The sequence below is a fragment of the Python bivittatus genome, unplaced genomic scaffold (genome assembly GCF_059951505.1).
Source record: "Python bivittatus isolate LINGU-HERP-01145 unplaced genomic scaffold, Pbiv_v1 ctg000480_np1212, whole genome shotgun sequence".
Classification (NCBI taxonomy): Eukaryota; Metazoa; Chordata; class Lepidosauria; order Squamata; family Pythonidae; genus Python; species Python bivittatus.
In genome coordinates this window covers 6,669,418-6,695,069 of record NW_028277075.1, presented here as the reverse complement: position 1 = coordinate 6,695,069, position 25,652 = coordinate 6,669,418, and the positions used below count along the sequence as shown (strand labels likewise).

The following is a 25,652-nucleotide window of genomic DNA, read 5'->3' as shown; positions in this document are numbered from 1 at the left end:
GTAGGGCCAGTCTGGCTTACAGAGCCTTCAGTTATCTGTTCCAGCAGAAAACAAAGAAAGAACAAGGAAAACATTGTATAAATAACAACGTTGGTACATGAATTGTTGTTAAAATATTTTGGGTTTCCATAACTAACACATATACTCTGCATTTCATACAACTGCCCCATCATAATCCATAATGTGCATTTTCTCAGCAAGAGGACCATTAAACATTTCCATGGAAGTATAGGAAGTTGCTTTTCGGCAAGCTATTTTCACTGGACTAGAGTGACATGTAAATGATCTGACTGCCTGGTAGGGTGCCAGTTCTATGGCTGGATCGTGCACGAGCAGCTCATATGACTGGTTTACCGAAACGGAATAACTCTGAAACCTAAGAGCCATAGTTAGAGTTAGTTCTGATAGCCTCTTTAACATGATGGTAAATTTATGAAGTCAACATCAACTCACTTTTTGGAAAGATTTTCCACTATTTCTGTATGAATATGGTTACAATTAATCCCGCTTTGGCTCAACCCCTATTTTGAAGTTTTCAAGGTGCAATTTCAATTTCAGTGTATCTCTGGCAATTTCATCACACCATAATTATGTGAATGAACCTTTCATGTTTGTTGTTGATAAAAAGACACAATGTTCAATAAATAAATATACATACAATATACATACATACATTCAACAAATAAATATACATTCATTCACTGATAGTTTAAAAATATATCCATAAATATTGAGCCAATCTATAACTATCTACAATTAATCAATCTAAGTAGTTTCACATCTATCTATTCACGTACACACGCACATACATACACCCAGACACAGAGCCTCTCATGTTTTCTCTACAAAATTATTTCTCAGAAAAATCAGAAGAGCAAGACTGCATGAGATGAGTAATGTAATTCATCAACATCAGAGGATGAGAAATGAGGATTCAAACTAAAACTTACATAAACAACAGGCATGAGTAAGAATATTTGTCTTCAGAAAACCACAGGAACGCACAAAGTTCACTCCAGCCTTTTATTTTATTTTTATATATTTATCAAATTTATATGGCTGCCTATCTCACAAGAAGTGACTCTGGGCAGTGTACATTTTCATGATAATGATGGTGGCAAAGGAAGAGGGAAGGAACAGCTCTCCCCCCACCCCACCTGCCTCCTTACCACCAACAGATTAGATCTGGGTGAGCTCTCATTTTTCCTTATCCTTTCTTATCAATATGAAAAAACACTATTCCTAAATACAAAATTTATTTTTTCCAACCATAAGTTCTTCAAACCTATTGGGACTACAGTTCCCTGTCTCTACACATGTTAAAGTTACCAGATTAGAGCAGGCTGTTAAGTCTCTCAAATATGATAGTAAATCCCAGAATTTCTAGCCAGTACGTTTGTAGTCAAGCATATCTGGAGAGCATCAGGTTGGAGAAGGAGGTTGTTAAGGGTACTAGACTAGGTTCAGGGAGAAAGAGCTTGAATACTCACTTTGCTATGAAGCCAACTGGCTAATTTTGGGCCAGTCATTACCTCTAAGGTTAAGCTTCCTGTCAGGTATTTTGTATAAAGAAAATGAAACCAAAGTACATATGTATGTTTTTAAATTTATATGCTGCCTGGCTCCCAACAACTCTGGGCAGTTCACAAATAAAAAGATTAAAAACAAGAAAAAGTACAGTAATAGACAAAAAAGGAAGAATAAAAGATGGCAAGTATGATTAAAAAAAAAAAAGGAAAGGAATGAAAAAACAAACCCACACAATCCAAGGGGGGGGTTCACTCATTCTCATCAAAGGCCTGGGTGAAGAGCCAGGTCTTCAAGCCCATTTGAAACAGTAGCAGGGTAGAAGCCATCCAGATCCGGGGGGGGGGGGGGGGCAGGTGCTGCTACAGAGAAGGTACACTTCCATGGTCCTGATAAATGCATAATTTAATTGAAGGAGCTCAGAGTGCAGAATCAAATTGGCTGGGCAGATACAATAGGAGACAGTCCCTCAGTTAGTCAATCCCTAGGCCATGGAGGACTTTATAGATAATGACTAGCACCTTGAACATACCTGGAAGCAAACTGGCAACCAGTGTAGCTCACAAAGCAGAGGTGTTATATGGGCATACCAAGGCATGCCTATCACTGCCCATGTGCTGCATTCTAGACCAGTTCAAGTTTCCAGGTGGCCTTCAAGGGCAGCCCCATGTAGAGTGCATTGCAGCAGTCAAGCCACAAGGTGATCAGGACATGAGTGACTTTTTGAAGGTCTCCTAATCTAGGAAAGGGCACAACTGGCACATCAGATGGAGATGTGTAGAGTGCCTAACCCTAACCCATCCAAGTCAGAGATGGAAATATCCCCAGACCTGGGTGGCCCAAACACCCTGTCAAGCCCAGCCCAAGAACAATGGTGAAACAGTCCAGTTGAGTTCAGTTCCTTTATTTGCTTATACCATATAGACAGAATCTTGACAGACTAAATCTATACTACTACAACAGTGGATATGCCCTGGGAGATTCTAGGGAGTGGCTATCCTGAACCTCTTATGCTTCCCATGCTCTACCTCCAGACTGTGTTGTCTTTTGTCTCCTTGCCCTTCCTGGAATGCACCTCCTCCTCCTTCCTGACAACCTTGCTCTCTGCTGTAATCCACCACACATCCACAGCCACTTGATTCTGGTAGGATTGAGTCACAGATGGCTCTTCCCCATCCAAACCCACAGAGCCTCCAGGCACTGGGACAGAACTTTGACTTGGCTGGCCCGGAGTCAAAAGATATAATTGGGAATCACAACATACCAAACCCCAAACTTGTGGATGACCTCACCCAGCAGTGTAGATGTTGAGAAGGAGGAGAGACAGAGCAGTTTCCTGCAGCACCCAACAAAGGAGGGGCCTAGAGGCCTATATCTCCCCTTCAACCAACACCAAGTGGAACTGGCCTCAGAAAAGGGAAGAGAAATACCATAAAATGGTGCCCCAATCCCCAGCTCATGGAGCCAGCTCAGAAGAATACTGTGGTTGACAGTATTGAAATCTGCTGAGAAATTGAGGAGCATCAGTTCTATCCTGGCTCCCCTATTGGTCATCTGCAAGCATGACTAAAGCTGTCTCAGTACTAAATCTTGGCCTGCAACCTGAAATGGGTCTAGATAATCTGTTTCCTTCAGGGTTCTCATCAGTATGCCATTGCTGTATGAACCTCTTTATAAGCAAGATAAATGCAGATATGAAGAGCTAGGCTGATTCTAGGTATATACATATGCCAGTTTGAGAGAAAGCAAAGAGTCAGTCTTTCTCAAAGTAGGGTTTAATACATCAGGAGTGAATTACAGGAATACATCCCTCAAGAGTTAATTTCATTTCAAAATGTCCCAGTGCTCAAACTTGTAACGGAAGCGTTACTTAAAGCTATTGAAGCCCAGACTGATAAGCTCTTAGTCTTTGGATAGGTGGCCTACACTTTAATTAGTGGTATCTGAAATATATCTCTAAATGCTCTGAAAAATGGGGAAAATTCAATAATGCACAAAAGTGCTGACTTTCTCCTCTTCTCCTCTGCCTTTATTTGCTCCAAAGCCCCCAAAGAAGATTTGAGGGCATTCAGGGAGAAGAGGAATTGAACTTCCTTCGGTGTGGGAAGGGTTAACTGGATGTCACCAAATATTCTTACTATTATGCTAGGTAGAGTCCTAGCAATAGCAGATTTCTTGTTGCTGAGAATCACAGAGATAAAAGGGACCATATAAGCTACTGAGCCCCTTTGCAGGAATCCAGATTGAACCCTTGCCTGAATACACCTAATGGAGGGGAGCCTACAACATCTCTGGATGAACTAACATTTAATCAGAACCTGCCTTTCTATAACTTAAATCCATTATTCCATGTCCTACAGTCTGGAACAAGAAGAGCTGGTTTTAACCTTCTTCTGTGTAGACAACTCTGCAATATTTGAAAAATGCTATCATAACTCCTTTCAGTGGTCTTTTCTCAGTGTTAGACATACAAAGCGCATTCAGTCTCTCTTCATAATTTCTAGAAAGGCCTGACCATCTCATAGCCCTTCCTTGTACCTGTTCCAATTTCTCAGAATCAATGTGTGATGCCCAGAAGTGGACATAGTACTTGAGGTCAGATATGATCAAAGCAGAATCAAGTTGAATAATTATGTCCCATGATTTAGAAATTATACTTCTCTTGATACAGCTTAAAATTGCATTTGACATTTTTGCAACCTCATCATACTGCTGCTTTTGTTGAGATCAACAATTGCTACTTTAACTTTTTTTCCAGAAGTATACAGTCAAGTGAGGTATCTCCCATCCTTTATTCATACATATAGTTTCTCTTTCTTAATCAAAGAACTTTGCACTTGTCTCCATTAAATTTCATTCTGTTACTTTCATTTGCAAGTTTGATAAGCATCCCTCCATCTCTTCATCCATGTCATTAATAAAAATCCTAAAGAGCAGAGGACTTAGGATTGATCTCTGTAGCTTCCCTTCAGTTCCTCTCTCCAAATAGATGAGGAATCATTGATGAGCCACTCTGGATACCTTTTTTGAGACAGCTATATGTGCATTTAATTACCATTCCATATAGCACATACTTAACTGGGATTCTCATTAGTGAGGTACTGTATCAAATGATTTGCTAAAGCCAACAAATATTACATCTAGAATATCCCCATAATCTATTGTAACAGTTATCTGAACAAAACATGAAGTTAAGATGTAGTTTGCCAAAATTTCTTCTTGTTAAAATTCATATTGATTTCTACTGTGTAGAAATAACTGCAGTGTATCTAGGGTGTTTACAGACCAATATCTTTATGAAATGCTCTAGCTTCTTTCCAGGTATCATGTCAAACTGGTGTATAAATTGCTGGATTTTCCTATATCCCTTTTCTGAAAACAGACATTTGCTCCCCTCCGCTCATCTAGCCCTTCAGTTCTCCAGGATTTGTCAAGGATAATACATAAGGGTTCAGCCAATCAAAACATTTCTTCAGTAGCCTAGGGTGCAATTCATCTGATCTTTGACATTTAAATCCATTTAAATTGAAGAGGTATTCCCCAGCCATATTTCTATCAATCTCAAGCTTCAGCCCTGCCCTTCTTCCTGCTCTTCAGTTTCCTGGTGGATACATACTTTGTTGTTGGATAAGACTGAACCAAAATAGGAGCTGAGTAGTTTGCTTTTTCATTGTAGCATTTATCTAATTGTTAGCATTTATCTAATTTCACTGAGTAGCTATTATACTGATGCTTTATTTTCCTTTTATTGTGAACATTTCTAAAAGGCCCTTTTTGTTCCTCTTATCCTGCATTAACTTAAGCTAACCTTTTGTTTTCCTGGCATCAGTTCTACAATTCTGGCCTACCAGTTCTTATAGGAGAAACAACTGGAAAGAAACAAGAGACAAAAACATTAAAATCACAAGCAATTATTATGTATTTTAAGTTATACATTTTGTCAACATTTCATACATTTTAAATAAAGGAACATATTTTCCTATCTGTACCACTCACAGTTTTTCAACCAAAGATTACTACTTGGAGCTCTCCATCTCCCATACACAGAACTGAAAGCTTTTGGTTTTCACCAACTATATGCTGTATTTATTTACTATGTAGCAACCTTTCTGCACTATTTCTCCATTTTTAATAATAATGTTTTAATAGTATGTTTAATTTCACAGAGTAACTACAATTCAGTCACAAATACCAGGGGTCCATACATTTTGGCAGGACACTGTAGCTGTGGTTTCCAGGGCACTGTCCTAGTGAGAAAAAAGACAGGCTTCCATTTCTGATAGCATGCTGAGTTTCAAATGCATTCTGAATGTGTTGGGGACAGAATGACTACACACACATTGCAGCAACCCAGAACATCAGAAAAAGGAAACAGACTGCCTATACAACATCTTCCAACCCATGCAACTTTATCAAAAAGTGCCTGACCACTCAACCCACTACAGCACAACGAACACAAGCTGTGAAAAGGATAACACTAATCTCAAAAACAACCAACAGACTATTAAATCACATGGTATCACAGTAGCACACAAACCAACTAAAGCCCTCCAAAACATCTTAAGTAAACCAAAAGACCCAAGCCCAAGAAGAAGAAACAGGAGTCATCTACCACATACAGTGTAAGGACTGTAACAGCCACTATGAAGGACAGACAGGCAGAAGACTAGCAGAGCATATCCATGAACACCAACTAGCAGTCAGAAGACACAATGAAAACTTCTTAATCTCACAACACATGGACAGACTCAACCATAGTTTCAACTGAGAAATTGTGAGCATCCTAGACCAAGCTAAATCCAAAAATTCTAGGGAAATCCTAGAAACTTGGCATTCAGACAAATCAGCCATCAACAGACACATAGAAATAAACCATATTTACACACCATTCAAAAGAGACAATTAAAAAAGCTAAGAAGGAAACAAAAAGACCAGAACACATCCTCTCCAGCAGCCAACACCCATATAAACAGGGATGAACACCAGACAAACAGTCAAGCAGAAAACAATACCCTAATCAAGGAACTGCCAAGGAGAAAATCACACCTCCATCAAAACTGGCAGGGCTAGCTACTGTATATAAACAGGGAGAAAACCCCACACTTACTTGCACTGATGATGTTACCTAGTTGGGTAATGAAATGTCTGCAAGCAAACAACCATGTTCAGAGAACACCAAGGATTCCACAGGACAGGATATGGCTGGAGGACTGAACTGTTAAAGATTCAGCTCCAGAAGCATTGATTCTTTGGCCTTTTATCCTATTGACCACTAGGGGCAAAAGGGTACCAAGAACCCACAAGGGACTCCCTCTTTGTTTTTGCTCTGGTTCCTTTCACTCTTCCCCCTTTTTCCCACTAAAATGAGAGAATGCTCAAAAGTACAAGCTTTCTATCACAGCATGTAACTTCCATAATAAACATTGCTTGTTCTTTGGAGTCTTAAGCATCTAGTGTTTAGATGCTCTTAATAAGCATGGTTCTACTCACACTTGTATCCTTTGCTTACAAGAGCACTCCCCTCCTCAGGCCTGCTGACATCAGTGGGATATGCCCAGTGCTCTCCCCTTTCTCCCTGTAGTGATATCAGGCAATTTCTGAAGAAAGGAAGATGCAATTGCCATACTAACTAGAGGAAGAGAAGGGGAACTTATGGAGTCAATCGTGGATCTCCTATCCAATATGCCAATCCTACAGATATGATTATAGAAGAGATAGAAAGGAAGCGAGGCACTAGTGCTGCATATCCACAGACATAAATTATATTAATGCCCATCGTAGCCCCAGACATTCGCTCTTAATATCTCTTAATGTTTACTCTTAATGTCTCTTAATGCTCTTAAGCTTGTATTGTAAACACACATTAAAACAAGAAAACAACACAAAACAAAAAAGAACAAAGATGGAAGAATTAACAATCCCAGATTGGCACAAAGAAAAAGAAGAAAAGGAGGCTTCAATCACACTCACCAAAGAGCCCTTCAAAACACCAGTAGGGTGGGAGCTGTTTAAATCTTGGGGGTGTGTATGTGTGTAGAACTGCATGCTGGCTGGGGAAGTCTGGGGAATGAAATCCACACATCTTAAAGTTGTCGAGGTTGAGAAACACTGTGCTAGATGGTACTCTCTCTTTCTTGGCACTCAGAGCTCCCTCCCATTACCTGAGCCTTAATCCCAAAATCGTTCATATGTGAAGCTTGTACCCGATTTCTGCTTTCTCCTAAGGTTCACTGAAACTACCACCAATAGCTCTGTATACAGCAGTAGACTTGTGGTTACCACAGATACAGCTGAGAAAAAAGTTACTTCCAATCACTGTTTTCCTTTGGTACCCCTCCACTTCAATATGTTCTAAAACTGAATGCAAATAGATTGTGCTTGATATATATGATTTCTGGGTTTGGGGAGGGGGGATAAAATAAAGTTTATAGAATTGCAAGATTTCCACAAATACATTCAAGATGTAAAAGGAGACTTCTAGTCCAAAAGATTGCGGAAGAGACTTCCCAACAGAAGTATGTTATAAAGACCACTAATTGTAGCATTAGCTTTCCTATGTCCAACTTCCACAGACGCATTCTGCACTAGCAGAATACTTTCACTAGTCTTTAAGATGCCACAGAGCTCTCTTGTGCAATAAATTGTGACCTATTCAAACGGCAAATGAAAGGAACCTCAGGATTCTTTGGGTGCGGTGGCGTTATTGGATATAGGCCAATTATTAAACACATGAGCTGACTAGTCTAGCCAAAGAGAAAAAAAGAAAAGAAATAAATGCAACTCTACCCAAAATAATATCTAACTAAACAATTATTAAACCAAATTATTCACTCACCGACTTATAAAATCAAAGCCTTGGCTTTAAGGTCACAGCAGTGATTTCCTATTTTATTTTCTCCAAATATTATTAAAGCCAAGATTTGTTTGTCTCATCGCCATACCAATCAATGATCTGAATGTAAGCCTGCATTTGTTAGACTACAGAATTGATTTTTTTTTTTTACGGACACCTCCCCTCCCCTTTTCTCTCACAGATTAATGTTAGAGTAATATTACCATAATACTTGTGTATTTTAATCCAGGTCATTCAGAGGTCTCACTAACTTCAAAGGACCTCACCTCCCCCACAAGTTATCCCAGCAGTACCTTTCAGTCTTGAATGTCTAACTTGGAAAAAAGGTGGAACAGAATGTGGAATGAAGCTCTCATCAAAAAAAAAAAAAAAAAAAAGATTGTAATCAGTGTGAGGGTTTACAGAAATGGGTTTAATTCATGAAAATGCCATTCATTGTTGTTATCTTTTACGTAAACTTGTGGAACAAACCATAATACTGTAAAGAAATACACCTGTCATTATTTTTAGATGTTGACATGCTTTAAAGAGCTCTTTATTTTTTATTGTTTGTTTTAAGAAAACCATTACAAGCAGAAACCCTGGACTATCCCCAAGTAAATAAGAAGCTTCTCCCTCTTCCCCATTCACCAAGTGTGCTAAGACCATAAGCATTCCTCCCTAAAACGAGGAGCAAAATGAAACTCTTCCCTGCTGAATCCATGCTCTGTGCAGCGAGATCGGTGAGCCGACTTTTACAAAAGTGAGATCCAGAAGAAGCAGGTTTGCCAAGGTGTACGTGCACGCAAAGGGCAGCCGGTCTCATCCCACTAGGCTCCCAGCTCAAATCCACAGTTAAAAGCACATACTCCTTACCCCACCTTAGTGCTCTCAGGTTACACATTCAGTTAAGCCTTCAGCACCATAGTTTCCAAGATATTACAAGCAACACGTTGCTCAACTCAACCCCCCCCCAGCTGCCCCATACAACATATGCCTCTGTTTTTGCCTTACTACCCATTTAAAACTGGCCAGCCTCCTTCCCAAAGCTAAAAATGAAAGAAATACCTTGTGACACTCGCTTTTTCACAGGAGAAGGTGCTGTGTGTCAGTTAGCTGAGTAAGCTCCTATTCGAATGCCTGCGGAGCTAGGGCTTCCCTTTGCATCACTGGGGCTGTGGGAGTGGTGTGGGGCGGTATGCATTATGCATGCTTGAGCAGGAGTTGTGGCTGCTTGCTTGCCTCAGTCAGCCTGGCTCGTTTGGTGTGGGCAGGACATAAGGGTGGGGGGAAGGCGGGCAGGGGAGAGAACTTAGCAGGTTACTTGCAAATCAAACAAGGCACACCCAGGGAGGAAGGAAAGTAGAGAGAGACTAAGAGAAAATAGGCAGCATAGTAACCTCCATAGACTTGGATCTGGCTAATGATTTCTGTTGTGGGGGAGGAAAGGAAGTGATACCTGAAGGGGGAGGAGGAAAGGACAGGGCATGGAGCCATAATCTATCTTTTGACAACTGCCCCTGAGCAACAAAAATCAGTGCTTAAAGGCAGAGTTACCTTGTCATGAAATAAACGTGCACTACAGACAGAGATCATCCCGTTCCTGTGATGAACAGTCTTGGTTGGTTCTTTATAAAGAACTACTTCAGTTTTTTAAAAACTAAACTCTTAAAGAACCAATTTTATTTACCTTAGCTAATATTAAATCCATGCATGTTTTCTGATCATGCAAACTGATGATAAATCCTGTTCTGACGATCTGCCAATAGTGGTGATATTTTAATTACAATATCTAGGGAAAGGTATCTGAGAAAAACAAATATTTTCAGCTAAAAGCATGCTGACAGACTACTAAGTATTTGGAGGAGTATCTTAAACCAACTTAATTTACAACAATATCACCAGTGTCAATCATCCCTTTGCTCAAAAATCAACTCACATTAAAATCAGGATTTAAAATTCATAGTCTCTGTGAGTCAAACCAACCTCTTAGATGAGACAGTGGCTAACACTCCCAGAGTTGACTTTTCAAGTTTAAACTTTTGCTGAAGAGGAATGAAGTTGTAATGTAGCCTTCCCTCATCTGATGACCTCCAGATGTATTGGGGTAACTCCCATAATTCTCAGCATGAGAAACAATGGGAATAGGAATCCAACACATCCAAAAGACACCAGGTTGTAGAAGACTGCTGTAATTGTTGACCCAGAAGTGGAAGTTCCTATTGCTCCTTGGAATCTCCTGAAGATGTCCTGATACCTCATGAAGGAGAATTTTGTGGGCTTGCAGTATTTTGTTCTTTTCCATTTCCTTTTCATCAATACAGGTGTACACTGTATACAAAATAGTATACAATGAAACTTCAAATTGTTGGACAATGATATAATGCAGTACACCAACATTCAGCAATGATTTACATCATTTGTATAAGGCTATTATGCAAGTGACATCATCTGCTCCATTGTGTGATAATGTCATCACCCAAATAAATCAAATCAAATAATATGCATATTTTTTGTCATTTGTGTAATGATGTTCTTACACAAATTACAAACATTGCCATAATGACATATTTTCTATTTTGTCAGACATCAGGAATTATTTTATTTTATTTTAATTGTATTTATTTATTTATCAACCAATCATATTTAATGAACATCCCCTTCCCCAACTGGTCCATTAAATTGGACTTTTACCTGGATTTGCTTTGCATGCAGGAGGTCCCACATTTAATCTATAAAAACTCAGCTGAATTGGAAACCTTGGAAAGCCACTTGCTGAAATGAAAACAATACTGAGTATGGTCAAATAATAGGCAATAAATGATCAACATATCAGACTTGATGATTTATATTCACTACTCAGTATTAGCCAGCTATACACAGATTTAGTATAAGCTAACTACATGTGGTTTTTCAAGAAAAATGAACTTGATATTAGGTAACACCACCTTGTGGCTAAAGAAAGTATTATAATTCAGAATTGACTTGAACTAAGTTCTGATTTATGGGCAAGGATGCCATTTACAGAAAGTATGTATGTGTATTGTGCCTCAGTCCACATGATATATTAATCTTAGTCATTCTAATATAATTTAGTAAAAATGGCTTTATCAACTAAAGATATCTACTTCTCTAAAAGATATTATTGTTGTTGTGATGATGATGCAATTATTTTAAATACATTTTTTATTTCATGTATTTATTGCGTCCAAAGCAACAAAATGTATGGGAATGGTTAAATAAATTAATTCAGAATATTTATATATGAATGCATCATACATTTTGGTCATTCTGTAAGAACATGGATTTAGACAGGGCCATTTAGACCATCAAGTCCAAATCCTGGGTCAGTGCAGGAGTCCAGATTAAATCGTTCCTGATAAATGGTTGTCTAGTATCTGCCTAAATGCATCCAGTGAAGGGATCCCACCACTTTTCTTGGTAATTGTAATTGAATTGCTCTTATTATTAAGACATTTTTCTAAAATTCAGTGGGAACCTGCAAACAATAACAAACCCATTATTCTGTATCCCGTATTCTGGAACAATAGAGTAGATAGAGCATACGACTGAAGTGAGGGGTCTTCCCCCAAAGGGCAGGAAGAAGTCTTAAGCCCTGTCTTCTAGCTAGAAAAGGCAAAATTTACACTTTTCTCTCAGCTCCATCTCTTTATGACCAAGAGCAGACCTCAACCTTTCCAGTCCTTAAAGAGTGATTATCATAAACGCTCCTCACTCTTCTGTCCTCAAAACTAAACATTCTTGCTGCCTTCAGTCATGACTTTGTTTCCTGTCTCTGATCATCCTTGTTTCCTTTCACTGACCCTGTTCCAGTTTCTCTGAATCCTTCCTAGGTGTGGTAACCAGAATTGGATACATTACTTGAAGGGAGACTGGCCAACAGTAAAAAAACTATTCTTCTGTTGATATAGATAAAATATATTTGCCTTTTTTTTGCAACAATGTCCCATAACTGACTCATAGTCAGCTTGCAATTAACTATTATTCCAAGTTATTTTCTAAGATTATTCCAAATACTATTCTCAAGCCAGTTATCTCCAACTTATAGCTATGTATTTCATTTCTGTTTTCTAAGTGAAGAATGTTGACACTATCACTGATAAACTTCTTTTTTTTTCAGCCCATTTTGCTAATCTAACAGGTTAATCTCAAAATATATTTCTATCTTCTAGGGATAGAAATTTTGTCTCATCTGTAACCTGGCAGGCATTTGTCATCCAAGTAATTCATAAAAGTATTAAAGAGTACAAGGCTCAAGACTATGCCTTATAGCACCCCATTCAATATCTCACTCCAGTGTGATGAGAAAGCACTGAAGAACACTATTCAAAGATGAATTTCCACTTAATAGTTATGCCATCCAGCACATGTTTAACTAGTTTGCAAATCGGAATGATGTGGGACATTCTAACAAACGCTTTGCAGAAATCAAAATGTAATTACATCTATGCACATGTATCAAAATGTAATTACATCAGTTTCACAATCTACTAAGGCTAAAAAAAAAAGTAATTGCCAGATTTGTTATTGACATATCTACGTTGACGTCTTATGATTACTGCACTGTTTTCAAGGTGTTTACAGACTGCTAGATCTGGAGTTTCCTAGATCCTCCATTTCCCTCTTTTGGAAGATGCTCTAAATGCCTCTACTCATCTGACACTTCTTCAATTTATCAGAACTCCCCAAAGGTAATACTTAAAGGTGCAGCACAGCATTACCAGTTCCTTCAGGACTATCAGAGGCAATTCATCTGGCCCTGATTTAAACTCATTAAAAGTAAAGAGGCATTCCTTGACCATTGACTAGGAATCCCAAGTTTAATCCTGGCTCTTCATTCTGCTCTTCACAGTTGCCTGGCAAAACACATACTCTCTAGCTGGAGAACACTGAGCCAAAATATGAGTTGAGTACCTATGTCTTTTGTGTCCTGTTCACATTTTGCCATCTTCACTGAATACTATATTCTTCTCTTTTAATTTTGAAAACATCTAAATACCTTTTTATTGTTAGTGTGTATCACCAACCATAGCACGTTATGAGCTTTGGCTTTCCTGACGTTCCTAGAGGGTCTTCCTTCTGGAAATCTTTTGGGGCCTGCAATAGCACGCTGCATAAACATTGTTGTTGTTGTTTTTTAAGCACTCAGTCCATAAGCTGAGTAGAACATTCTAAAATAAAACATTCTTTTTATCTTGATTTGGGTGAAGGAGCTAACATGCTGCTCAATCAGACCAGTGAATCTTAAAGTATGTGACAGCTAGACTTCCTTATTAAGAAAAAGAAAGCACTGGGGTCCTCCCCTATTCCAAATACATGATACTGAACTACTAATTGCTTTCAGATCCATGACAACTCAACAAAAAGTTTCCAGAGTACAAGCATTACTGTTGATTCATTAAGGTCATGATCTGAAAGTAGGCTAGGGCCAAATAAATCCTCCATCACAGCAACACCAACAGTTTAATGAAGATGTGCTCAGTCACCCTTATTAACCGGGCCTGTGAAGCAGAAGGGCTGCTCCACTGCCTTTCTGCAAAGCACAATGGAAACTAATTTCAAAACAAGGTTTTGCTTGAAGCTCTTTAAAATCCATAACCATCCAAGAGAGGTCATTTATCAGTTAAAAGGCAGAATCAATTAGCAATGAAAAAAAAGGAATCTTTCAAATTTTAGGTACTGTAGTCTTTACCTGCAGTTTTATTTGATAATAAGGATCATGTCTGAAAAACACAATAGACTACAATGGCATTTCTTTGAATAAGAAGTTGCACTGAAACCACTCTTATCAGGCCAACTGATGCTTCTAGTAAAAGAAGTGCGTCTTTTAAAAACAAGAAAGTCGCTCTGTAGTGAGATGGGCGGTGACAAATTTGAAATATAAATAAAATAAATAGCCTAACGTGTTATAAAAGGATTGGTAAAAACCAAACAATGAGAAAGGAAAACTTTCATAAAAGGAACAAATTCCACCATTGCCATCAGTTTAGCTAGTTTCTATTTCCAATAAAAGTCTTATATCCTTCCACACAAGATTCTGTAAGTGAACAATTCTCAGTTTTTAATCTTAGACATGTGCACTCTTAAAGAATAATGGTTACTTAGCAATTCAAGAGCAGTTGGTTTCAATTTGAACTAGTTTCATTCAGGATCAAATTAAAGCTACATTTAGAAAACTGAAGTTTAATACACCTATTCTATATCAAGGAAGAATTCACAAAAGATTGGGGAAAAGCATTTTAATAAACTTGGATGAAAATACCAGCACAGTAAATCTTACCAAGGAAATAAAATAGGTATGGGAGCCTGGTGTGGATTGATTGATTGATTTAAATGTTCCAAAAGGAAGATGCCTAATAGGGTTTTTTTTGTTTCTAATAAGCTGTGGGGGATATTTATGTGAACAGGGAACAATAGGATCTGGCTCAACCCTGGTAAGACTGAGTGGTTGTGGGTTTTGAAAGCCGCCCAGATCTGGGGACTTAACATGTTTGATTTTGAATGGGTTGGCATTTCCACAGTCAGAACTGGTATACAATTTGATGGGTACTCTTAGACTTTCAGCTCCTGCTAAAAGAGCAGGTGGCAACCATAGCTAGGAGGGTCTTTGTACAGTTTCATCTTCTGCTTGACCTTTCCTAGACCAGGAAGCAGTAATTCATGATTTGGCCACCTCCCATTTGGATTATGGCAATGGGGCTTGAAAAACATTTGGAAATTACAACTGGTTTAGAATACATCCATATGGGTAGTTACAGGTGTATCTTGGAACATCCATGTAATACTTCTACTTTGTAAGCTGCACTGGCTCCCAGTTGGCTTCTGGGTATAATTTGATGTGCTGGTTATTACCTATAAGGCTCTTCGTGGCATACGACTGGGGTATTTGTGGGATCACCTGACTCCAATTATTTCTGCTTACCCTACAAAATCAGACAATATGTGGACATGTTTCAGTCCCTTCTTTGTCATAGCACCTAACTTCTATAACAGCATAACCTCTGAGATTTGGATGGCCTTGACCCTGCTGGCTTTCTGTAGAAGTAATTTAGATGGAAGAATTCAGGTGGATGTTGAAGACCTCTACTCCATTGTGATCTGATGGCCAACCTACTTTGAATGTGTGTTTTATGCTCTTTGAAAACATTAGCAGACCTATGCTGAGAAATAATAAAACAAACAGATCCCAGATGCAGAAGGGGCTTATTATAAGGAGCATTGGGGATGCTTCCTTGTGCTTCACTTTGCTTTTTCTTTGCACTGTTGGCACATAACTAAGGAGTTCAGTTCTGATCTCATGACCAGCAGCACCTAGAAGTTGCTGGTGGATGACTATGGAGACCACACGTGTTAGGCTTCAGAAACTGAATAACTGTCATTGGCTCACATATAATTTCAACAGTTATCACCATGATCTGAGTGACACCAAAGTCAGGGTGAAGTAGGCAAAATGGTGCTTTTCCCCCCACGAAAAGGACATAAGCAACCATGGTGTGTTGCACAAAAACAGCCATAAAAGTCTTAGCTGCATGATACTAGTCCTGAGAACACTGACCAATGAAGATTATTGTTACAGAGTTCTTGCATGAATCCTTAGAAATGATAAAATAAAAACAGTTAAAAAATACTACTGCATGAAATCCCTTATTAGCAAAAGTAGCAATAAAACAGCAATGCAACACTAGTGACGGAACTAGCCACACGCACCTGGCAGAATTTGGCTGTCTTATTTATACTGACTTTCTGTGCAGCTCAGGACTAGTGCTCTTTCAAGTATCCACTGAACTTCAGGTCTAGTGCAGTCTACTTCTCCTTCAGAAGAGCATTAAAGCCATATTTATACGGAGCATGTATAAGACTGGACAAGTACTATGGAGGCACTAGGCAAACAATCTGTTTGTGGAAATCGGCTGTCCAGTCCTGCAGCCCAAGCCCAAATGGACATGAAAGGCAGCTTTCAATGATCAGTAGTTGGGGGGGAGGCATGCCCATAGCAGTGTAAAGTGGTTCATGAGAGCTGGGCAGATTCCAGCTGTGACCATATCAGCAACACACCGTTGATGAAGTATGCCGGATCATATCCATGGCAAAAACCGTGCCAGACGAAGAGAAAAACATTGATTTAAATGGAATAGTTAAGGATGATTTTAAGCTGCCTGAGAGCAATGTCATGAGAACCTGGTAAAAAAAAAAAGGGTTATTGGGGTATGTTCATGCATGGCAAGAGGAAAGTGAGGAAGACTGCAGAGATTGCTTTCCCAGAAACAGAAAACAACAAAGGAATGAAGAGGTGTTTGTTGCATTTTGGGTTCACCTTTCATATTATGGCTACGAATTAATGTAAGGCATCAAGACAGATTATGGCACTCAAAGCATTCCTTTTATATTGTCTCCTTACAAAACATGCCAAAACTGCTTTTACATATTTCACAAAGAGGGAGAAAAAGCAGGGGAGAGACTAAGCAAAGTTGCTGTGGAATAAAATGCCTGTTGGTTTCAGTCTCTGAAGAGCTTAAGAACTGAAAAGACTTGAGAGAATCTTGCTTATCTCCAAGGATACCCCACAGTTCACACTGAGATCACATTGCTTGAGGCAGCTGAGCCTCTACAAACAAATTAGCCCAGAAGCAAGAGAAGAAGCAAGTTCATGAAAGCAAAGCACCCAAAGTGCTCCAATTCTTTTGTGCAAAGTTTCCCAACCAAATTCTAATGCTATGCAGTTAGAGAACATCATGTCACAAAGGAGGCACTGCAAGCACTTTGGAGAATACTAACTGCCCAATTTGCAGAGCCAAGATTTTTTTTTTTTTTTCCAGGATGGTATAGCTGTGTTTTATAGTGTTTTAGGACTGGCAAGCATTCTACCTCTGCTCACCTCAGTTTAACACAGAGAACCTTGTTAAGCCCCTAGTGTCTACTTTTCATCCAGTCAAAACTCTGAAGATCTATGCTTGAGAGGCACAATGAAATGCATAGTTATTAACAAAACACACCAAGTGCTAACCTTTTGGACTTCCTGCATCTCTTCTTTTCAGAAGCAGCAACTAAGGGCTTTGTCAAAGCACTTTTAGGCATGGCTACCTGACTAAAAAGCTTTCAGGATTTCTTTTGAATCTGCACATAAAATTCAGTAAATGTCATCTGCTTGCAGAGTTACAGCAGATTTTCTTACACATTATACTGTGTCTAGTTTTCAGTTAAAATTAATATTCATCAAATTCTAGATAATCTAAGATAATAACTGTAAGTGACAGATCATCACAGCTATGTGCCAACTGCCCATATTTTCTTCCATATTGCAAGCTAATTATACACAACAGAGTGAGAATTAGATTTGGAAAATGATGGAAAGTTTTCCTTTCTTGCATATATACATAGCCAACATATGATTTCCCTTTGAAGTAAGGAACATTATACTACAGAAAGAAAAAATGTGAGAAGTGATAGGAAAAAATAAAGTCAAGAGATGAACCCCATTCACTTTCTCTCTCTACACCTTTTTCTTCTTGAAAACCATCCTTGCTTCCCCCACATCTATACATCAATTCATACATTGCCTTTATTCTTTAAAATCCTCACATCTCTTTTTTTGAGGATATCATGTTACTACAAGCATTCATTATACACTTATCCATAAATACATTAAATAACCAAGGGGACATCATACAATCTTGTCTACTCCTTGTTCAGTGCTGAATCATTTAACTAAGCATTTATTTATTCTTATATATTTTACTTCTGTCACATACCATTCTTATCATATTCACTCCACCTTTACACAAACCTTCACTTCCATATTTACACAAAGCATTTTACAATTTAAGACTATTTATTTTATCATGTGCACTCTATAAATCCACACATACGCAATAAAATTTCTTTCTCGCATTCATATATTTCCTAATGACCTGCTAAGGAGCAAACCATATAATCCAGAAAGTTCTATTATGAGAATGGAAACCCACTTGAACAACAATGGATAGAGTTCATGATCACATAACTTCACCTTAAAATAAAATAATCATTTCTGCAAATCTTTTGTTGATTTATAGTTCTTATCTGGTTTATTGCCCAATGAACCTTTTTCAACTTTTAAGAAAAAATTTTCAATTCTTATTCCTCTTTATTACATACATCCTATCATGAATAGTTAATTCAATATTTATTTATTTACTTTATTCAATCTGTATACCACCTGACTCCCAACAACTCTATAATTACTTTAATACATTCATATATCCATAATTGTTTAAACCCCCAGACAGTTCAAAGTCTGGGCAGATGCCCAGAAATATAATGCTTGGCTCTCTAACAGACTGCTGTTAGAAAAAAGGGAGTGGGGATTTTTTTCTCCCAGCCTGATGCTGTAATATAAGCATGCTTATTAGCAAAAAGACCCAGTGAATTCAATAGGATTATGAAATTAGAAGTAAACTTGTTTCAGATTCTGTTTTAAGTCTGCCTGTGTGGCCAATATTCTGGTTTCTGAATCCTTTACACCATCATTGATGGCAGTCAAGAGTTAAATTGTCTGTGTTTATGCCACTCAAGAACACCTGTTAAATTATATCTCCCTCCCCCCCCCCCCCCCGCCCCATCTCTTTAGGACAGTTCAGGAAATTACAGCTGTGGCTTTTTAAATGTCCATTTCCATGTCTGAGCTCTGTGATAACCATCAGCAAACCTCAAGCGTGAGCTAATAGGTGTCTGGGCACTGCTGCCCAGAGCTCCAATTTCAATCAACTGGTGACTTCATCAAAAGAAGCCAGTATCCCAAATACAGTGGTTTATTCTCCTTTCAATCTGTTGTTTGAGGTGTTTAATGAGAAGGGAAACCAAAAATGAACTATGAAGAAATTGCATTGTCAGGCAAGCAAACAAAAACACGCTTATTTTCCTTCACTAAGACAAGTTAAAAATGTGCCTTATAGTAAATTAATGAATTTATTATTATATTATATTATATACATTATACATATATATATATATATATATAATAAATATTATATTATATGTTATTATAAGGAGTCTGATCACATCCCACAATGTCAACATAAATAAGATTATGTGATCTTAAGGTTCTAAATTGTTCTTAAGCCCAAATCAGATGAGTTAACACATATTTTTACTTGAGCAATAAACTCTCTTTAGCATTTCTTCAGCAGTGGGCAAAAGCTCAAAATTTTTGCAAGTATTACCATCTCTTTGTTCAATATAGAGATCCTCACACTTACATACCTATTGTAATCTTTTTAAAAGTTCTACACTTAACAGGTAACCCCGTGTTACCCTCCCCATCATTTAAATTTTCCTAAATTAAAAAAAGGAAATGCAAAAAGTTGGGAATTTTAGATAAGGAACAACAGAACAGGCACATTGATCACATTTTTTCTTTTATAGAGACCAAAGGATGACAACCTAAGGCAAATATCACCATTTCAGAGACACTCAGAGCAAATCTAAGACAACACAGTTGCAAAGCAGAATGAGGTGAAGTAAGATGGACTTGAGACTTTGGACTCTCCTTAGATATTGTGATTTGTTGTCCTAACTTGGTAACTTTTTGAACTTATCGTAAATTCTCTAAATGCTCTATATATGGGAAATAAAGGTATGAGAATGGGAGGTCAGGAGAAACAGAAAGAGGAAGTGCAGACTTAGGACTGACAGCTCTACCTTCTGTTCAGGGAATTATTTTATTAAGAGTCTATTTTTACTTAAAGCCTCTGTGATTTTTGAGAAATGGAAAAAAAAAATCAAAGTCTATTTCAGTGATTGCCCTACTCTTTTTCAGTTATTGTGAGTACCACAGTTTTCCAGCAGCTTGAGAAATAGACTAATTGGACTTAATGTTTTCTGACATTAGCAGGTGGATGATACCAAACCTCACTGACACTGGCCTTTGATTAGCCACATTTGTGTGTCCAATCTCTTGAGCATAGGGTATGTGGGGTTCCACTGAGTCCCACATCCTGTATTAAGCTTTACAACGGTAGCATAAGCATCCAGTAGGTTTTTTCCCCCCTCTGTAATTGGTAGACATAGGAGATACAATAATTCTGTTGAAGGCTGTATATGTTATAATTATGAAGGGCAGGAGTGCACATCTTTTTTCTCCAGCTCTGCTACCTCCACCCCTCCCAGAAATGACTGCTCTTGAAATGAATGATGACCAGGACTTCTCAGTTCTAAAACAGAGACAGAAAAATATTACTCTTCTTCACTCCTTAAACAGCAGTTCAGAAATGCAAACTGGCTAGTGCATATTATAAAGATAGACAGATCACAGATAATGTGTATGTGAGAGACAGAGACAGAAGGCTCATTCTCAAGCCAACTTACTATGGTACAAAAAACAGTAACTGGTTTTAAGGGACACATCCTCATGACATTGCCCCTACTTATTCCCAGCCCACTGCTAAGGTGGTCTAAAGTCTTCTTTACTTGTTCCACTGTTAAAGTAGACTTTTCCCTCTTCACCCCACATAGACCTTGCCATACACACAATCTACCCTTACCAAATGCTATCCAAGTAAAATTTGAATAGGGAGTTGGCATGTTTTACCTTGTGTCACACTAGAACAAGCACTCTGCCCCCAAATTAAGTATGTTTTTATTTTAAATCTGGTTTTATCTGGATGTCATTGAGGTAAAATAAGAGAAGTGCAAGCTGTGTCCTATGGGGCTATCTTTTCTCTGCCTTTTTTTTAAATGTACATAACAAAATTTAAAATACCCTAGCCAATACGTCTGCTACATCAGATTCCTCTTACTGTATCTCCTAATGTTCAACCCAAATCTTTCCTCCTGTAATTGAAATCCCTCAGCACTTGTGTGGCCCTCTTAGGCAATGAAAACATGTTTTTGCATTATTTTATCTGACAGTCCTTCTAGTTTCTGAAGATGCTATCATATATTATTCACTGCACAACTGTGCTTCAGCTTAATGGTTAAAGGCAGGAGGAGTTGACCCACTGATCACCCTTCATCATCTAAAGATGGTAGCTAGAACTACGATGATGAGAGCATCATCAAGGGTTTGTATCACGCTCTGCCCTCCTAGCATCTAGGTATACCAGCATTGTGGTAGGGGAAGCCAGGCCGTAGCATGACTCTAGGTTTGGTGAGATGCTGCCCAGAGAGAGACACCTTAGGTGGTGGGGTCTTAAGAGTCATAAAGGCAACCTAGTCTACCTCTACCCAAGGCCAGCCATACCACTTTTGCTTCTTGATTGCTTTCCCCAAATGAGTACAAAAAGAGGCCTAAAATAGGGAGGGGGATCACTATGCCACCAAAGAATCTGAATCCAAGTCTAGCTGCCTGGTTCTGACCATGCTTCTGCTCTCTCATTTACTGTGTCACTTTGACTTAACAATGTCACAATAGAACAAGGACAACTGGCTTTGCAAAACTATTTGCTTTGGAAGCTTCCAAGTTACTGAGTTATGTCATTCCTCCAAAGTTTGAGGAGTGCTCCGTGTAACAATATGTACTGGTCTTTAGCAAGACCACATCTGTTTTGCCTGTTTTGATACAGAACAGCATGCAAGCTTTGACCTGATCAACAGGTATTTTGTTTTTTAGTTTTTTGACAAAGGATCAACAATCCTATATCAAAACAAACCAAAATTCTGATTGGCTAATGATGCACAGAGGGGCTATGGGATAAGTTGGAATGAGAACCTAGAGAGCCGCACCAGCACAACTTCATTACAGCAAATTAGATTGTTTCTACTGCCAGCAAATGAGGCTAGGTGGGAGGGGAAAGGAAGCTGGGAAAATTACCAACCAGTGCCCTGAAACTCTCCTAAATTAAATAAGGATATCACCAGTTCCTGACTGTATTACAAAGACATAATAAAGCTCAGCTGTGGGGCAGCACAATTTATATTGCATATTTTTCTGTCCACTCAAGGATGGGAGGAATATACAACACAGCCATCAGAAGGTAATGCAAACATGCAATAATGAAAATGGAGACAAACTTCACTCCTTAGAATAAGATACGTTTGCAAATTTCATTCAATTTTATATATACACACACATCATGCCATTTTTAAAATTTTCTCACTCTAGTCAAGTGGGAAGATACCTGAAGTTGAAGTGAACATCTGCCTTGGATCTTTGCTGAAGAACAATATTGTTCCAATACACTAATATGTGGTGATTACATATCTGAGACCCTATCTAACAAACACTGAAATACAGCTCAATCTCTGATTTGAAGGAAAGCTTGAGTCATTCAGTGAACTGAGATGAATGAAAAACATTATACATTTTTCCATTCAAAGAGACTCTACAGGTTGCCAGTATAGCCTTCATTCTGACTGAGAAAGAGCCTCCACATTTTTTTTCTGAATTATATCACATTTCTTTTTTATCATCCTTCTTTGTCCTCAGCCAGAAAGACTATCATACACACCATTTTCTTAGTTCTAACCAGGCATGGGGGTCCCAGGGAATGGGGAGATTTTAAGGTGGCTCCTTCACTGTGGGTGATACGAGGTTGTTATATTTCTCTGTTTTGTGGTTTGTATATTCTAATTTTTAATGATTTTTTTTATTTTTAATATGATTGTTTTTATTTTCATAATGTTTTATAATATTGCTTTTATATTGCTGTTTTATCTGATTGTTGTATGCTCCCCAGATTCACTTCTGGTGAAATGGGCAGCTATATAAATTTGATAAATAAATAAATAAATTCCTGGGCCCAAGCCACTGCTTTTGCTAATCACTACTATTACAATGGATCTTCAGATATTCTAGCTTCAGATATTTTAGCTGCCTGTACAGGTTTATTCTACTGACTGATATTTTGCTTGGGCATTAGATCAGGCACCTTGACTCTAGATTTCCACTGTGTTTTCAGCAAAATAACTCAGGTAAGAGAAATTACAGAAACTATAAGAATAAAATGTTCTGATTCCTGCTGCTCATCTACCATAACATTTTTGGAAAATTCCAAGTACTATGGAATTTCCAGAGGGAACATAATCTGGCATTGCAAATCTAATTATGAATCACCATCCTGCTGGCAATCTCATGAAAGGAATCTGTGCATTGGCCAATCAAAAGCCTGGGGAGAAAAGTAACTCATCCTGAAGAATTACTGTTGCCCTCAACTGGTCACAAAGTTCTTAGTTATTACAATTTCTTAATTACTCTTTTCTAACTAGTAGAATAGCAGTTAGAGTAATTAACAACACAAGCATGCAGGTTCCAATACTCATAGGACTAGAGGACCTCTGACAATAGTGTGGGAACTTCTATTTTGGAAAGTGAATTGATGATTCCCATTTGTCCCACCCAAACTCTGGATCATATAATTAATTGTCAAGCATTTACCATGTCAGATGCAGCTTGAATATGCTGCACCTAGATCGCTACATAAATTATAAGCACACATGAAAAGGAACCCTCCATACAATGTCACACATCCAAAGGCAGAACCAGGGGGGTTGATTAAATTTTGTGATAAAATTAAAACAAATTGTGATCATGAATACTTTTAAAAGGTCTCTTTTTGAACAGAAAATAAAACAGCAACATTTCATTTCAGTATTGTAAACAATGTTTGCTTCCTAGATTACAGTTCTCTCTCCTGGATACACAAGACTGGCTAAGAATGGATTGTTAAATTGACAGCCCTAAGGCATCTGTGTACATGTCATAAATCGGCCAACTTAGATTCAGATTATGAGATACACCAACATTTTCTTTCTTCTGGGAAGGGTGGGGGAATGTAGAGCCTTCCAACAAATTCTATTTGACTATGTTAGAACAAGTAAACCAACTTTTGAGCCCAACCCTTTTCTCTGACTCTCTACTCTTTTTATAGATGATCTGCTTCTAATTAGCCCTCTATCATTTAAAGTAGCTGCTTCTAAAATTGGACCTCTAAACCTCCCATCAAAACTAAACCACATTATTCTGCTCTTACCAATATGATCTCATGATTCTTTCCCACACTTCTGGTGCAACCACATTAAGTGGAGTTTCTTATTTTAGTAAGTAGATATTCCCTCCCCCTCCCCCCTGCCCACCTAGCCATTTCCTTCCAGTTCTTGGGGACAGAGCAGGATCTTTGCTTTGTTTTAATAATGGGAAATTACACCTTTGTATGGGTAAGTCACACTCCAATAATCAGCACATATGAAATGAGTTACTAATAATAGCAGTTAACGCTACTGTTAAAAGCATACATATATGACATGCTAACCAAGTAAGGTCAAGCACAGAGAAGTTAGATAGTTCCTTTCCCATAATTGCTTCTTCACTCAAGACATTAAACATTTATTATGCTTTATTATTTCTATTACTTATTTGAAATATCAGATCACAGTGTTTCACATCAATAATTTTTGTCCTTCATTTCCTCTTCTGTTCCAACATTAACCTTAGGGCCATGAAAAATCTATTATTTGCAGTTTACACCAGTATGTGTGTTTTTTTTTTTTTTTTGCAAGTAATTGTATATATGGAAAAAGAGAACTAAATTAACAGAGACAATGCCAGGGGCAAAGAATTAACTCCATGCTTCATGTTACAGTCCCTATGTCACCTATTAATGGGGGGGGGGGAATGCCACCTTGTTCTAAATATGTGAATGTCATATCTAGTCTGGCCCTCCCCCCCCAAAAAAAATCCTTGCTTGAACTAAATATCAAATGGAAAAGCTGGAGATCTTTAAAATGTGAAAGAAATGCCAAGATACTGGGACAAAACAATACTTTAACTGAAATTTATAACATATGTTGAAACACCCACCACCTAATTGCTGGATTTTGATAACTGCAAAAACAGCACTTAGAATATAGCAATAAGACAACTTGGCTTACTTAATTCTGCCTGAAATGTGAGTACTACCCTATCATGGGGATTCACTGAGAACAGATATTCTGAATTATACAAATGTATTCAACAAAATTTGGTCAATAAAAAGGGAAGAGTATTCCCAGAGTTGTCTGGAATAGGATGGCCTACAGATGCAATCAATCAATCAATTGTGTTGCTTACCAGTTGAGTCTGCAGCAGATGCGCCTCCACTAGTCAGATCCTCTGTATTTATTGACTGAAGATCAGTATAAGAAGGGGTGATACTTGGGCTGCTACTGTTTTCTGAAGTAGTTGTCCAACTGCTGTCCGAAGCAAGAGGTTGTCTCTCTGAATATCCCAAGGAGGGACACATCCAGCAAAATAGTTTTGGAGATGAGGCTTAAAAGAAAAAGAAGGTTATTAAATTTAATGGCACAAAAGGAGTTCTGTAAA

General features: G+C 38.2%; 1 protein-coding gene across 2 annotated transcripts in view; it reads right to left on the bottom strand.

Moving 5' to 3' along the window:
* STON2 (stonin 2) overlaps positions 1 to 25,652 on the bottom strand; it is an 85,562-nt gene that overhangs the window by 37,198 nt on the left and 22,712 nt on the right. For both annotated transcript variants that reach the window (XM_007434312.4, XM_025170568.2), the window contains exon 4: positions 25,401 to 25,598. In XM_007434312.4, the coding sequence (XP_007434374.1) occupies positions 25,401 to 25,598 (198 nt within the window). The remainder of the gene's footprint in view (positions 1 to 25,400; positions 25,599 to 25,652) is intronic.